This window comes from Drosophila yakuba, chromosome 3R (assembly GCF_016746365.2).
Source record: "Drosophila yakuba strain Tai18E2 chromosome 3R, Prin_Dyak_Tai18E2_2.1, whole genome shotgun sequence".
In the NCBI taxonomy this organism is placed as follows: Eukaryota; Metazoa; Arthropoda; class Insecta; order Diptera; family Drosophilidae; genus Drosophila; species Drosophila yakuba.
This window is the reverse complement of record NC_052530.2, coordinates 29,818,706-29,831,265: the sequence shown is the minus strand read 5'-3', so window position 1 is coordinate 29,831,265 and position 12,560 is coordinate 29,818,706. Positions and strand designations below refer to the sequence as shown.

The 12,560-nt window shown below is 47.4% G+C and overlaps 4 protein-coding genes across 4 annotated transcripts; 3 read left to right on the top strand and 1 right to left on the bottom strand.

Moving 5' to 3' along the window:
- The first annotated feature begins 400 nt into the window (after positions 1–400).
- On the top strand, positions 401–1,632 carry LOC6538980 (G patch domain-containing protein 4). The gene has a single exon (XM_002099447.4). It carries the CDS (start codon positions 485–487, stop codon positions 1,586–1,588), a length of 1,104 nt encoding a protein of 367 aa, XP_002099483.1. The 5' UTR covers positions 401–484; the 3' UTR covers positions 1,589–1,632.
- A 70-nt stretch (positions 1,633–1,702) lies between these two features.
- On the bottom strand, positions 1,703–2,945 carry LOC6538979 (probable rRNA-processing protein EBP2 homolog). The gene is made up of 3 exons (XM_002099446.3): positions 2,787–2,945; positions 2,642–2,725; positions 1,703–2,583 (listed from the first exon to the last, which is right to left on the bottom strand). The coding sequence occupies exons 1-3, from the start codon at positions 2,850–2,852 to the stop codon at positions 1,810–1,812; spliced, it is 924 nt and encodes a 307-aa protein (XP_002099482.1). The 5' UTR covers positions 2,853–2,945; the 3' UTR covers positions 1,703–1,809.
- A 113-nt stretch (positions 2,946–3,058) lies between these two features.
- LOC6538978 (protein zwilch) lies at positions 3,059–5,459 on the top strand. Its single transcript, XM_002099445.4, has 4 exons — positions 3,059–4,238; positions 4,293–4,788; positions 4,847–5,101; positions 5,163–5,459. The coding sequence occupies exons 1-4, from the start codon at positions 3,132–3,134 to the stop codon at positions 5,228–5,230; spliced, it is 1,926 nt and encodes a 641-aa protein (XP_002099481.1). The 5' UTR covers positions 3,059–3,131; the 3' UTR covers positions 5,231–5,459.
- Positions 5,460–5,891: 432 nt separating this feature from the next.
- On the top strand, positions 5,892–12,160 carry LOC6538977 (chaoptin). Its single transcript, XM_002099444.4, has 15 exons — positions 5,892–6,148; positions 6,596–6,832; positions 6,958–7,671; positions 7,762–7,937; positions 8,229–8,363; positions 8,450–8,678; positions 8,742–9,351; positions 9,405–9,535; positions 9,599–9,855; positions 9,914–10,055; positions 10,118–10,476; positions 10,535–10,958; positions 11,021–11,262; positions 11,321–11,507; positions 11,576–12,160. The coding sequence occupies exons 1-15, from the start codon at positions 6,146–6,148 to the stop codon at positions 11,675–11,677; spliced, it is 3,948 nt and encodes a 1,315-aa protein (XP_002099480.3). The 5' UTR covers positions 5,892–6,145; the 3' UTR covers positions 11,678–12,160.
- Positions 12,161–12,560: the final 400 nt, after the last annotated feature.

The following is a 12,560-nucleotide window of genomic DNA, read 5'->3' as shown; positions in this document are numbered from 1 at the left end:
CGACTTTTCGATTTTATTGTGGCGCGTACTGAAACCTACGTTTTTTATTCAAATATTTTGTATTCGAAAAGTTAGTTTCTTTATGTAAACGCTGTTTTTGTTCATTGCCACTTAATATTTATGGAACTTGTACTAAAAGTAGTTGCAATCGAAATGAGCCGAAGAGCGCAGCTGGAATCTGAAATAAAGGAAAAATGAATGTGTAACGGAAGGATCAAGTTTGTTTTTATTTGATATTTGACTAAATAATTTGGTTGATAGTTTACACAGTTGCGTATAATTTGGGGAATTCAAATTTCGGCGCCCAAATGCAGCTCTGTTGAGCGTAAACCGAAATCACCCTGTAACTTGCAGAACTTATCGACATGAGTAGCCCTGTATTATTTATTAGTGATGTCAAATTAGTTCTGCGCTATCGATAACGACTGCGCCGCACGTGCAAATTTGTTTATTTTGTTTTATTTCTTAGTTTGCAGTCGTTGTAATGGACTTCGCCAAGAAAATACTGGGAAAATACGGCTGGAAAGAGGGCGACGGCTTGGGCAAGAACAACACGGGAATCGCTGCACCCTTGAAGGCCAGTTTAAAGTTCGATAACGCGGGACTGGGAGTGGATCGCGCCCAGGAATTCAATGACCATTGGTGGGAGCGCTGCTTTAACGAGGCCGCCAGCAATGTGGACGTCCAGATTCAGCAAGATGGACAGGTGTCCACCTCGCGCAGGAAGGGCGAGGAGGCGGTAGAGATCTCCACCAGCGGATTCTCCGCGCGTAAGCTGAAGAAAGCCAAGGAGCAGCACGCCAGCGTTGGAAAGACCACCTACGACAACTTCCTGCAGACTTCGCTGCTCACCCAAAGCGGCGGCGAGGTTGAGACCTCCGAGCGCATCAGGGTGGAGGACATTGAGGTCACCAAGGTGGCGGTGCTTACAGATGAGGAACTCTTCAAAGCCTGCGGAGGAAGGACGGCGCACAAAGGAGCACGACATGGCCTTAAGTTGAGCGGAAAGATCGCCCGTTTGGAGCAGCAGGAGCGCGAGATGCTGGAGAAGCTTCAGGGCAAACTGAAGACTGCGCCTGAAACCGATCCGGTCCCGAAAAACGCGAAGCCAGTGAAAGATTCGATTGTAGCAGATTCAGTGGATGACAGTGTGGAGCAGGCTACAAAACCCAAAAAGAAGAAAAAATCCAAAACAGAGGAGGCCCCCGAGGAAATTGCGCCTGACCAACTGGAAGAGCCCACAAAATCCAAGAAAAAAAAGAAAGACAAGGCTGAAAAGGCAGAAGAGGAATCCCCAACACATGAAAATCAAGAAGAGCCTGTCAAGATCAAGAGGAAAAAGCATAAGACAGCAGAGCCAGAAGAGGAAGTCAAAAAAGTTACGGAAGTCGAAGAGCCAGTGAAGATAAAAAAGAAGAAGGATAAGAAAGCGGACAAGCAACCAGAGGCAACTGAAGGCCAAACCCAGGACATTGAAACTGATGAACATGTAAAGTCCAAAAAGAAGCGGAAAACGGAAGGCTCTTCAGAGGAGACCGAAAGTAACACAATACCCAAAAAGAAAAGAAAGAACAAGGAACTCGTGTAATAGTTATAGTCTACTTTAGAATAAACGATGTTAGAAAAATTTAATTTATGTCGTCTGCTTATGGAATTTTAGAATTCTGTAAAGAGCATTCCACATTTCAAAAGTAAGGCTGTGTGCACACAAAATGTAATGTATTTATGGTTCTAAAAAATCTATACAGGATTGGGGGCTTTATAAAACTAGAGTTTGGTCACCTAAAGATAGTCGGCAGTCCCTAGGGATTACTTTCTGCCCTTGGCCTTGATGCGTCGCGATTTGCCAAGTCGTTTGTTGACCGAAGCACCTGCCTTCACGCCCCGCTGGCGCCTTGTGGACTTGTCGCCATCCAATCCCGCGGAGGAGGACTTTGTGTTCCTCTTGAGGCCCTTCTTCTTGCCGCCGAAGCCGAACTTCTTGTTGCGCTTCTTGCGATTCTCGGCCGACTGCTTCTGCTTGGACTCGAGCGCCTTGGCGTCCTCCAGGAAGTCCAGGTTCTTCAGCTTGCCCTTGCGGAATTTTTTCAATTTGTCCAGCATGTCCTTCTTTTCGGCCTCGCGTTGGACCTTAGTCTGTTTGGCCAGCATCTTGCCCATCTTGCGCTGTTCGCGGATCTGCTTGATGCGTTCGGATTTTGCCTGTCCTTGTTGTTTGGCCATCAGGTTGGCGCGAACCTTCTGCATGTGCTCGTCGGACTTGGCCATTTCGGCGAAGTAGTCATCCGGTCGACGGGTCTTTATGCCCAGCTCGTGCAGGCGGGGAATGGCCTCTAGAACAGCACTTTGCGCCTGTCGGTGGAAGAGCATTTCCCTTTTGAAATCGTTCAGGACGGGATCCTCCTCGGGCCGAATGTAGGGCAGCTTGGCGTTGCCTTTGAAGAGATTGGCCCGCTTCTGCTCGTGCTTCTCCAGCTGTACAGCGAGTTCCGGGGCCAGGGGAGCCAGTGTGTTGATCATGTCCAGGCGCTCCAGCCAAGGAAGTTGCATCTTGATAGCCTCTGTTTTGGCCAGCAGTTTGGTCTGGAAGGGCAGCACGGGATTAGTAGATTAAAGAGCGGGCATTCAGCTGGATACTTACCACATCATTCACTTTGTCTCTCTGGCCATTGAATTCCAAGTTTAGGCCTGGTTTTAAGTCGCCTCGCTCAAATGCCGCTTGCAGCTGCACAAAAAAATGAGGATTTTGGTATACAGAAGCTTCATTTTGGCATTTCATAACTTACCTCGGCATCTGAGTTATCCCCTGAGTCGTAACCCGAGGCACTGTCCTCCATTTCAAAGTCCGACATGGCTAAATTAACTAAATTGAAGGCGATCCAAATAAAAGAAAACAATTTCAACACGTGCGGGGATAAGACTAATCGATTGTTGCTGACCTTAATCTATCGGCTATCGGTGCTAGCACTAGCTGCAGTGTGACCTTCACGTGGTATTCTGCTAGTATTTTTGAGGTCCCTTGGGTGGTAGACACTAATAAGAGTAGCATAGTGTGACCGTTCAACAATTACTCGCTTCACTTTTCAAATACTGCCGCTTTTTTGCCTCTGTTTTGCGAATTTGCTTCAAAAATGTCGGCTTCTGCGAATTTGGCAAACGTTTACGCGGAGCTATCACGACGGTGCGGGGAGTCGTACACGATCACCTATGGAGCACCACCCACCTATTTGGTGAGCACGGTGGGAGCTGCCGAGGCTGGCAAGAAGATTGTGCTGGTCTTCAAGGAGGATCGCAATGGTGCAGTGTCCAGAATCCGGACCACGCCCACCAGGGCAGCCCCAAAGAAAGAGGGCTCTGTGGACTTGGATCTGACGGGGAGTCCGTTAAAGGATGACTGCCTGGTGGACGCCATAGCCGACTTGTCCATCGACCTGCAGCTGGACAACTCGAATCCCTGGAAGCTGGAGGAGGAGTACCAGCGTGGGATACCCGTGAACAAGGCCAGGTCCATTGTGTGCTCCGAGTTCCTGCAGCTGGCTGAAGGACTCGGATCCGTGTGGTTTCTGTGCGACGGCAGCGATCCTGGACAAACGCAGTTGCTCCAGTATGAGTTCAACCCCACGCACTTCTCCAGGGGCATCCTAAGCTACCAGGGGGTGCACCCTGCTTACTTGGTAACCTCGCAGTCCCTGGTGCGCCAACATGGCAAGACTCCGGATGAAACCTTGATTGAAAACAGCTACCAGGTTAATCCTCACATGAAACTGCGCTGCTCCTGGACCTCTAGTGCCGCACTGCCCCTCCTGGTGAACCTAAACGACTGCGATGTGGCCTTGAATCACACATTTCGCGTGGGCGACTGCAGTCCTTTGACGCAGGACTTCATGAACCAGCTGCGCATCCTGGTCTTCATACGCGAGGACATCGTCTCCTACCACACGGACGTCAAGCAGGGCGTCTCACGGGACCCCACTTATCGTTGTGGCAGTGGGATTGACATGGACGAGCTGCGCGAGTCCATTAATCAGACAATGACAGATGTCTCCGGCCTTATAGGTCGTTATAGCATAAGCAATGCGGAGTTCGACATCGAAGATGTGGTGCAGAGGGCCAAGGTGCGCCAGCTCACGGATCTGACCGATAAGCTTTGGGAGCTGCTCAAGTGCTGCCACTCCTACAAGGATCTTAAAATGGCCTTTAGCATGCTCTTCCAATGTGCTGCACGCTGTAACATAGTAGTAAGTATTTTTCATGAAAGACACCACACATTACTTATATTCTAAATCCCATAGAACACGCCTACCAACAAAAATCGACTGGCCAAGATCATCACCGAGTTGGCCAATCGTCGTCTGGCCATGCCCTGTTTAAGTGGGGCCGAACCTTTGGAGCTGCTTTTGGAGATTGGCCTTGAGAAGTTGTACAAGGACTACGAATTTATCTACACCGAGAGCAAGATGTGCAGCACCAATCTTCTAAAGGAGTACTCGAGCGAAACAACCATGGAAGATGCCTCCTCACAGAATCTGCCCCAGCTTCGGAAATCCCTGCATAATGCGGTCAGAGGGGATCCGACCCCAGGAGCAGGAATGCGGAAGACGCTGCTGCATAACCACGGCACTGCCAATTCGCGGAATACAAAATATGCCAGTAACGACGATGATGCCGGGTTCAAAAACAGCCATTTCGACGAGCACGAGAGTACGGAGAGAATCTCCAAGTTGTTTCAGATTCACTGCACTTTGGAGCATTTGCTGATGATGCACATTCACTTAAATCTGGCAAACGGTGAGGAGGAAAAACAGGCTGAGGGTTTTTCACCTATAACAATGTATTTGATTTACAGTTTACAACGATGTCTGCTCTGAGCTGCTAAAGAAACCGCCTAAATTAGTGGAATCCATCGATGATCAGCTAAGTGACGTTATGGACATTCGCCTGTCTGCCCACTATGTCAGGGATCACTTGGATGGTAAGGATCCCTACTCCCGGCACATTACCATGCGTTCGTACAACAAGTTCCGCGAACTCAAGACCACCTTCTATTTCGATTCGGAAAACATTTGTCCGCCCAACTTGGCTCAGTGTTTCCAGTGCGATGGTAAGTCTGCCATTTGATTTATTTATTTTCCACAGCTTTAGTAATGTATTTGACTTCGCAGACAAGGAGATGGTCAAGGAGCGCACTTATCATTCCTGGACATATCGCAAGATTCGCTCACTTAAGTAAGGCTTGCTTAGTCATACAAAATTGTAAATTTTTTAAATTTAAGCATAGCTAATAACTGTTTGAAACTGTTTTTTTAAACTTTGTAATGATTTCTTTTATTTATATATGGCTCTTGATTTGATAGTCTTTCTAAGCACTCAGCTCAATTAGCTTTTGAGATATGTTTAAACTGTTAAATTGTTTCAAACATTCAAGTTTAATTAAATGCCTCTAGCCATAACCATTTTAACTGTTTTCTGTACAGCCTCTTTGTTTCGAATTTCAATTGTTTGAGCGTGTTGTACAAGCTCTTCAACGCGTTTTCGCGAACCCCCAAAAAAGGCAGCAGTGCACACCGAAATCATGTTAAACGAACTCGTACAAGTTTTAAGCCGACCCAGAGGCTATAGCCGCTGCATTGGAAATCTTGAAAACCTGGCCAAAATCCGCTTCCGCCCAGCTCGCACTTTTATCGCAATGTTCTTGCCGGCCATATTCTAAACAAAGGCCAGCATATCCAACATTTGGCCATTCCTCCAGTGAAGTAATGCTGCAAATGAGGCGAAAAGAGTGTGTGCCCAATGGTAACGGCGCCATCGAGCATTCCCGATATGTTACAATCCAATTAGCCGGATGCGCCAGTTGGCCAACTAGAGTACTTGGCCCGTTGCCGATTGATTTGCAGTTTGTCAGACGTGCGTGGAACGCGCAGCGGTTCGGTCGTGTTTTTTCCAGCCCTGTTTCCCTGAAAAACGAACGGAATTTCAAGCAAGGATTTTACCGCGAGTGTCCTGGCCAGGGAATATAGCCACTGTGAGCTGGAAATCAAATTGTTTGGCCAGTAGACTGAGTGAAAAGTGGACAGTGGCCGTCAAAGTTAATTAAGTTTGTTTCAATCGCCAATCGTCGCGAGTGCCTAATCTAATTAACAGCAAAATGGTGTGTATTGTCCAACGAAATGGCCTGATATCCTGCTCAACTGAATCTTAATTGCTATTTAAACCTCAAAAGGACATTTGTAATCTAAGCGAGTAGCCCCTGAAGTGCTTAAGTCTTGCGACTGAAAAGAAACCGTTGACGGACTCAAATCCTGTGAAATGAAGATACCCCTTTGGTCTAGTCACCCCCAACTTATCCTCGGAAACTTTTCCAGACACAACAGCTAATCCTTTTGGCAAAGTCGTCGGTGGTTTTTTAGCGCACTCCTTACAGGCTTGAGAAGCCATATTGAAAACACGGCGTTGTGCAATAAGAGTTTGTGCTCAAAAATAGACATAACATGATTTAGATATCATATGGGCGGTCGGAAAAGTTTCTTTTTTAACTAATTGCTAGTCCGTTGATGATTAGTCATCCGCAGTAGCTCATTATGCATTCTATCTCTAGGGCCTCGAGTTTTTCTTTAAGTTCGGCTATGCCTTCCTGACAATAACCCTCATGATCATGATCTGGATGTCGCTGGCCCGTGCCTCGATGTTCGATCGAGAGATGGAGGAGACGCACTACCCGCCCTGCACCTACAACGTGATGTGCACCTGCTCCAAGTCCTCCACGGATCTGGGGATAGTGCACTGCAAGAATGTTCCGTTTCCGGCACTGCCGCGCATGGTAAACCAGTCCAAGGTGAGTTGTATAACTTTGTACACAAAACTGAATAAGGATAACTTCAATCATTTGGTTATTAATGGTACTTAATTCAATTGAATAACTGCCATATACATATGTTCCATGCCATCTTTTCTGGTTAGGTTTTCATGCTGCACATGGAGAACACGGGTCTGCGCGAGATTGAGCCCTACTTCCTGCAGTCCACGGGCATGTACCGCCTAAAGATCTCTGGTAACCATCTCACCGAGATTCCAGATGACGCCTTCACCGGCCTGGAGCGATCGCTGTGGGAGCTGATTCTGCCGCAGAACGACCTGGTGGAGATCCCATCCAAGTCGCTGAGGCACCTGCAGAAGCTGCGTCATCTGGACCTGGGCTACAACCACATAACGCACATCCAGCACGACTCGTTCCGCGGACTGGAGGACTCGCTGCAGACGCTGATCCTGCGCGAGAACTGCATCTCGCAGCTAATGTCGCACAGCTTCTCCGGCCTCCTGATCCTGGAGACCCTCGACCTGAGTGGGAACAACCTGTTTGAGATCGATCCGAATGTGTTCGTCGATGGAATGCCGCGGCTAACTCGTCTCTTGCTTACGGATAACATTCTCTCGGAGATTCCCTATGATGCCCTGGGCCCACTGAAGAGCCTTCGCACCTTGGACATCTCCCACAATGTGATCTGGTCGCTCAGTGGCAATGAAACCTACGAGATCAAGGCCAGCACCAAACTGAATCTGGACAATCTGCACCTGGAGTACAATCACATTGAGGTCCTGCCTCCGAATTCGTTCAAGTACTTCGACACCGTCAATCGCACCTTCTTCGATGGCAATCCCATTCACACTCTCAGGGTAGGTAACCCCTTACCTGCAATTTGCTTATTAAAGAACATATTTCAATCTCATCTTGGATATGTGTATTATATCATACTTCGCTTTCAGGAAGATGCCTTTAAGCCCGCTCGAATCAGGGAGATATACATGCGCTATTGCGGCCTGACAAACATTTCGCCTGTGGCCTTTGACAGCCTGGTAAACAGCCTCCAGATCCTGGATTTGTCTGGGAACAATCTCACCAAGCTGCATCACAAGCTCTTCAACAATTTCGATGTCTTGAGGTGAGTCGAGCACCTGCACTCCGCTTCACTCACGTTCCACCCCCATTCCACCTGCTCATGTGTATATTGGGGGGAACTAATCGGATTGCCGGCAGCCTCTAGGGCTTCTCCAGTCCCTAAGTTCGTATGTGCGCTAAGTGGGTGACCCTATTTAGAAGAATTCAAGGAGGAGGGAAAAGCCGCGCAATCAGGCAATCATGCAAAAATACTCGACACTGGGGAAAAAGCTTGAGTTGCACATCCATTATTCAATTTTAATATATTTTCCATTTTCTTCTTCTTAAATAACAGGGTCATTAGCATGCGGGACAATAAGATCAAGATCCAGAAGCCCACGGAGACCTTCAATGCGGTGCACTACACCCTCCTGAAGCTGGACCTGAGTGGAGACCGCAACGACCCCACCAATCTGCAGACCCTTCGCAAGTAAGTGAACCCAGTGCACCGAGAAAACATCCTGCTCCCCACACACCCTTCACCCCAGAACCACTCTTGTATTTATTTACAAAAAGTATGACCAGAATGCGGAACATGCGATCCCTGTCCATCTCGCGACTGGGGTCCTCCTCCGTGGGGCCCGAGGACTTCAAGGACTTCGGCGTGGAGCTGGAGGATCTGCAAATCACCAGGGCCAGTCTCTCCGGCATTCAATCACACGCCTTCAAGCATGTCAGGGGTCTTAAGAGACTGGACTTCAGCGAGAACGGAATATCGAGCATTGAGAACGATGCCTTCCATGAGGTAAATCAAGATTTTTTTAATATAATAAAGCTCATTAGATCATGCAATATCCTTTTTCTGTAGATTGGTCACTCGCTCATCTCGCTGAAGATGTCGCACGGCTACTCCGGCAGTGCCCTGCCAGCTGAACCCCTGAGACATCTGACTTCCCTTCAAGAGCTGGACTTTAGCAACAACCACATCAGCAGCATGAGTGACACCAGCTTCCATTTCCTGAAGAACTTACGGCTCCTAGAGCTTCATGACAACAGGATCGAACAGGTGTTGAAGGGCACCTTTCAGGGCGACATTCACTCAAAGCTGGAGGAGATCTCGCTTCGCTTCAATCACCTGAACTCCATTTCCCAGCATACCTTCTTCGATCTGGAAGCCTTGAGGAAACTGCACCTGGATGACAATAAGATTGACAAGATCGAGCGAAGAGCCTTTATGAATCTGGATGAACTGGAGTATCTTAGTCTGAGGGGCAACAAGATAAACAACCTGGCTGACGAGTCCTTCCAGAACCTTCCAAAACTGGAGATCCTGGACATGGCTTTCAATCAGCTACCCAACTTCAACTTTGACTACTTCGACCAAGTGGGCACCTTGTCGAATCTTAACGTGAACGTGAGCCACAACCAAATCAGGCAGTTGATGTACAATTCTTCATGGAGTGGACGAAATGAACATGGTAGTGTTTTCTTCACTAGCCAATCTTTAGTTTTTAAATAGTTTCGTTTTTAGGTGGCATGTACCACTCGAACATCAAGATATTGGATCTTTCCCACAACAATATCTCTATTATTCATCCTGGATACTTCCGACCTGCCGAGATTTCACTGACACACTTGCATCTGGGCTACAATTCGCTGATGGTGGGTCTCACTTAAAGAGAATCAAAGACTTTGTTACCAGCCTTTCATACTTTGACCTTTTAGAACACGACTCGTGATGTCTTTGGCAACATGCCGCACCTGCAATGGCTGGACCTCAGCTACAATTGGATCCACGAACTGGACTTTGATGCCTTCAAGAACACCAAGCAGCTCCAGCTGGTCTTCTTTGCTCACAATTACCTCAGTGATATTCCCCAGGATATATTCAAACCTGTCCAGGGCCTGCGCATCGTTGACTTCTCGCACAATCACCTGAGGGGCCTGCCCGACAATCTCTTCTATAATGGAGGAATGGAAAAGTAAGTAAATAGCTTTCTAACTTATGTATGGACTTTAATGTATTTATGACTCTTACAGATTGGATGTGTCGCACAACATGATGTTGAAGATTCCCTCCTCATCGCTGTCCAGTTTGGCTGCCTTGACGCTGTGTGAGCTCCACCTGTCCAACAACTTCATCTCCACCATTCACAGCATGGATTTGTCCAACAAGTTTAGAGTAAGCTAGTGAAGAAACACTTAATGGATATTATTAAAACCAAATCTTAATTTCGGCTATAGTCACTTCGCTACCTGGACATCTCATACAACTACTTGCTGCGAATTGATGATGCAGTTTTCGCCACCATGCCAAAACTGGCCGTTCTGGATCTCTCCCACAATCGGGATCTGAAGGTGATGGATAAGTCGTTTATGGGCTTGGAGAACTCCCTGATCAAACTGGGACTGGAGAACGTTTCTCTGAGCACAGTGCCCGAGATTCGACTGAAGTATCTGCGGGAGTTCCGCCTGGGCTACAATGAGCTGCCTTCGATTCCGCAGGAACTAGCCCACAATATGAGTAATCTGCGCATGCTGGACCTCTCCAACAACGACTTAACCAATGTGCCACTGATGACTCAAGCTCTGCCCCACTTGAGGTGCGTTAATGCAACTTGCAAAGTGATCTATCTAATCAGCTTTCGTCATTCAAAACAGACGCCTGATGCTCTCTGGCAATCCGATAACCTCGCTGAACAACAACAGTTTCGACGGCGTGAACGAGGATCTTGAGATGCTGGATATATCGAATTTCCGATTGCACTATTTCGAGTATGGCTGTCTGGACTCGTTGCCCCACCTGCGATCGCTTAAGCTTACTGCCTATTCCCACCTGGAGCACTTCAATATCCCACATCTGCTGCGCCATCATTATAATATCCGCCAGCTGTGGATCGAGGCCCCACAGCCCTTCACCCGCATTGTTAAGAAGGGATCTGGACCCACACAGGAGATGCAGACCCTTCAGCTGGGCAATCCCACCGACTTGCAGCGCGAAATGGAGGGCCACCTGCCCTCCAAGCTGACCAACATCACCTTCAGTGGTCCGCAGTTCACCAACCTGAATGAACGCATTCTAAGAGTGAGTAGTTCTTTAAATCGATGTCTATTTTAACGATAAAATATACATTTCATTTATTACAGGGCATGCGTTCTCCATACCTCTACATGCAATTATTCAACACCTCTCTGCAAGCCTTGCCTCCGAACTTCTTTAAGTACATGGGGCGAGTTCGGAACATTTCGCTGGACATTCGCTACCACAACCGCAACCTGAAGAAGATTCCCAATCCAAACACAGGCGCTGTTCCTTATCTGCCGAACAGTGTGTTCCTCACGGACTTGAAGATGTCGCACACTGATCTCAACTGCGATTGCGACCTGGGGTAATTTAACTTTCTAATTATACGGCATTGTTTTGGTTATTATAATTTGCTTGTATAGGTGGGTGGAGTTCTGGCAACGCAAGAGGCGCCAGTACATCTGCTCCTCCCAAACCTGGACCGACACCGTTTTCCGCACTTTCATGAACTCACCTTGCCAGGTGTACGGACGCCACAACTGCGACGAGCACGACGATGACCTGCGGGAGACGCGCTGTGAAAACAAAGGAGGGCAGCAGCTGATGGAGGTGGGTATTAAATGGGATTCGAATGGAGTGCCCAAGAATATTTCGCTAATCGCAATAACTCTCGATAGGCCCTCAAATTCGATCTGGAGTGCGGGTGGGACAATGCAAATTGCCGGGAGGCCGCCTTTGTGGTGGTGATGGTGTGCGTGGCCATGGTCTTCTGGATGTGACTTCTGCACTTCGCATATAAGACGTCCACCGACTTTTATACCATTCTTGAGCAAGTCTACGGCAGACAGGTCATATGAGTCCTGCCGCCTGCCGTCTGCCGTCTAGAGTTTAAGCGTGATGATGAGACTTTGGCCACTTTGATACCTTTCGCAGTTAGTTGTTTCTCTTCCGATAACCTTCTCTCACCGATCCGCTGGTCCTTGGTAACGCCTTATATGTAGTACTCCTCACCGCTCACCACTCACCAGTCACCTCTGAAGCACTCCATTCTTCGCCTCACCTCACTGTCTATCTCCATGTATGTATATTTTCGTAGGCCTTAACTTAGTACCTAACAACTATCTAATAACCCACCTGAACTGACCCACGAATACCTTCTGTATTTCTTTTATAAGTTAGGTCACTGCGCTGCTTAAACAATTCCAAAATGAAAGTCTGTAAAATGTTTCATAAACATATAATAAATATTTACGGTAGGTTAAGTTCCCCGTGTCGTCTCCCACTTTATTTGGAGCCACCATTTGGGGCATTATGATTTTTATTGGCCTGCGAGCAGAAGTACTTGCTACAACAAGTTGTGTTCACAATTGGCGGACCAGGCTGGTCCAGAAACGAACAATTAAAAACTTTTCGCTTAAAGTTTCCCCCTCTTCGGACGGCTTTTCCATACGATAAATTTTGGTTCGTTTTACTTTCTTTTTATGGCACTTTAAGGGCGTTTGTAAAGAATTTTGTTCAAAATGTTTGCAGCACACAAGAGGGAAAATATGCAACACTTAAATCTGCTCATAAATTTAGAAACATTTTCTTTAGCTCTTAACACCGAGTTACAACCAAATGAATTAAAAATGTGCATGAGTGCAAAAAATATTTTTAAATACA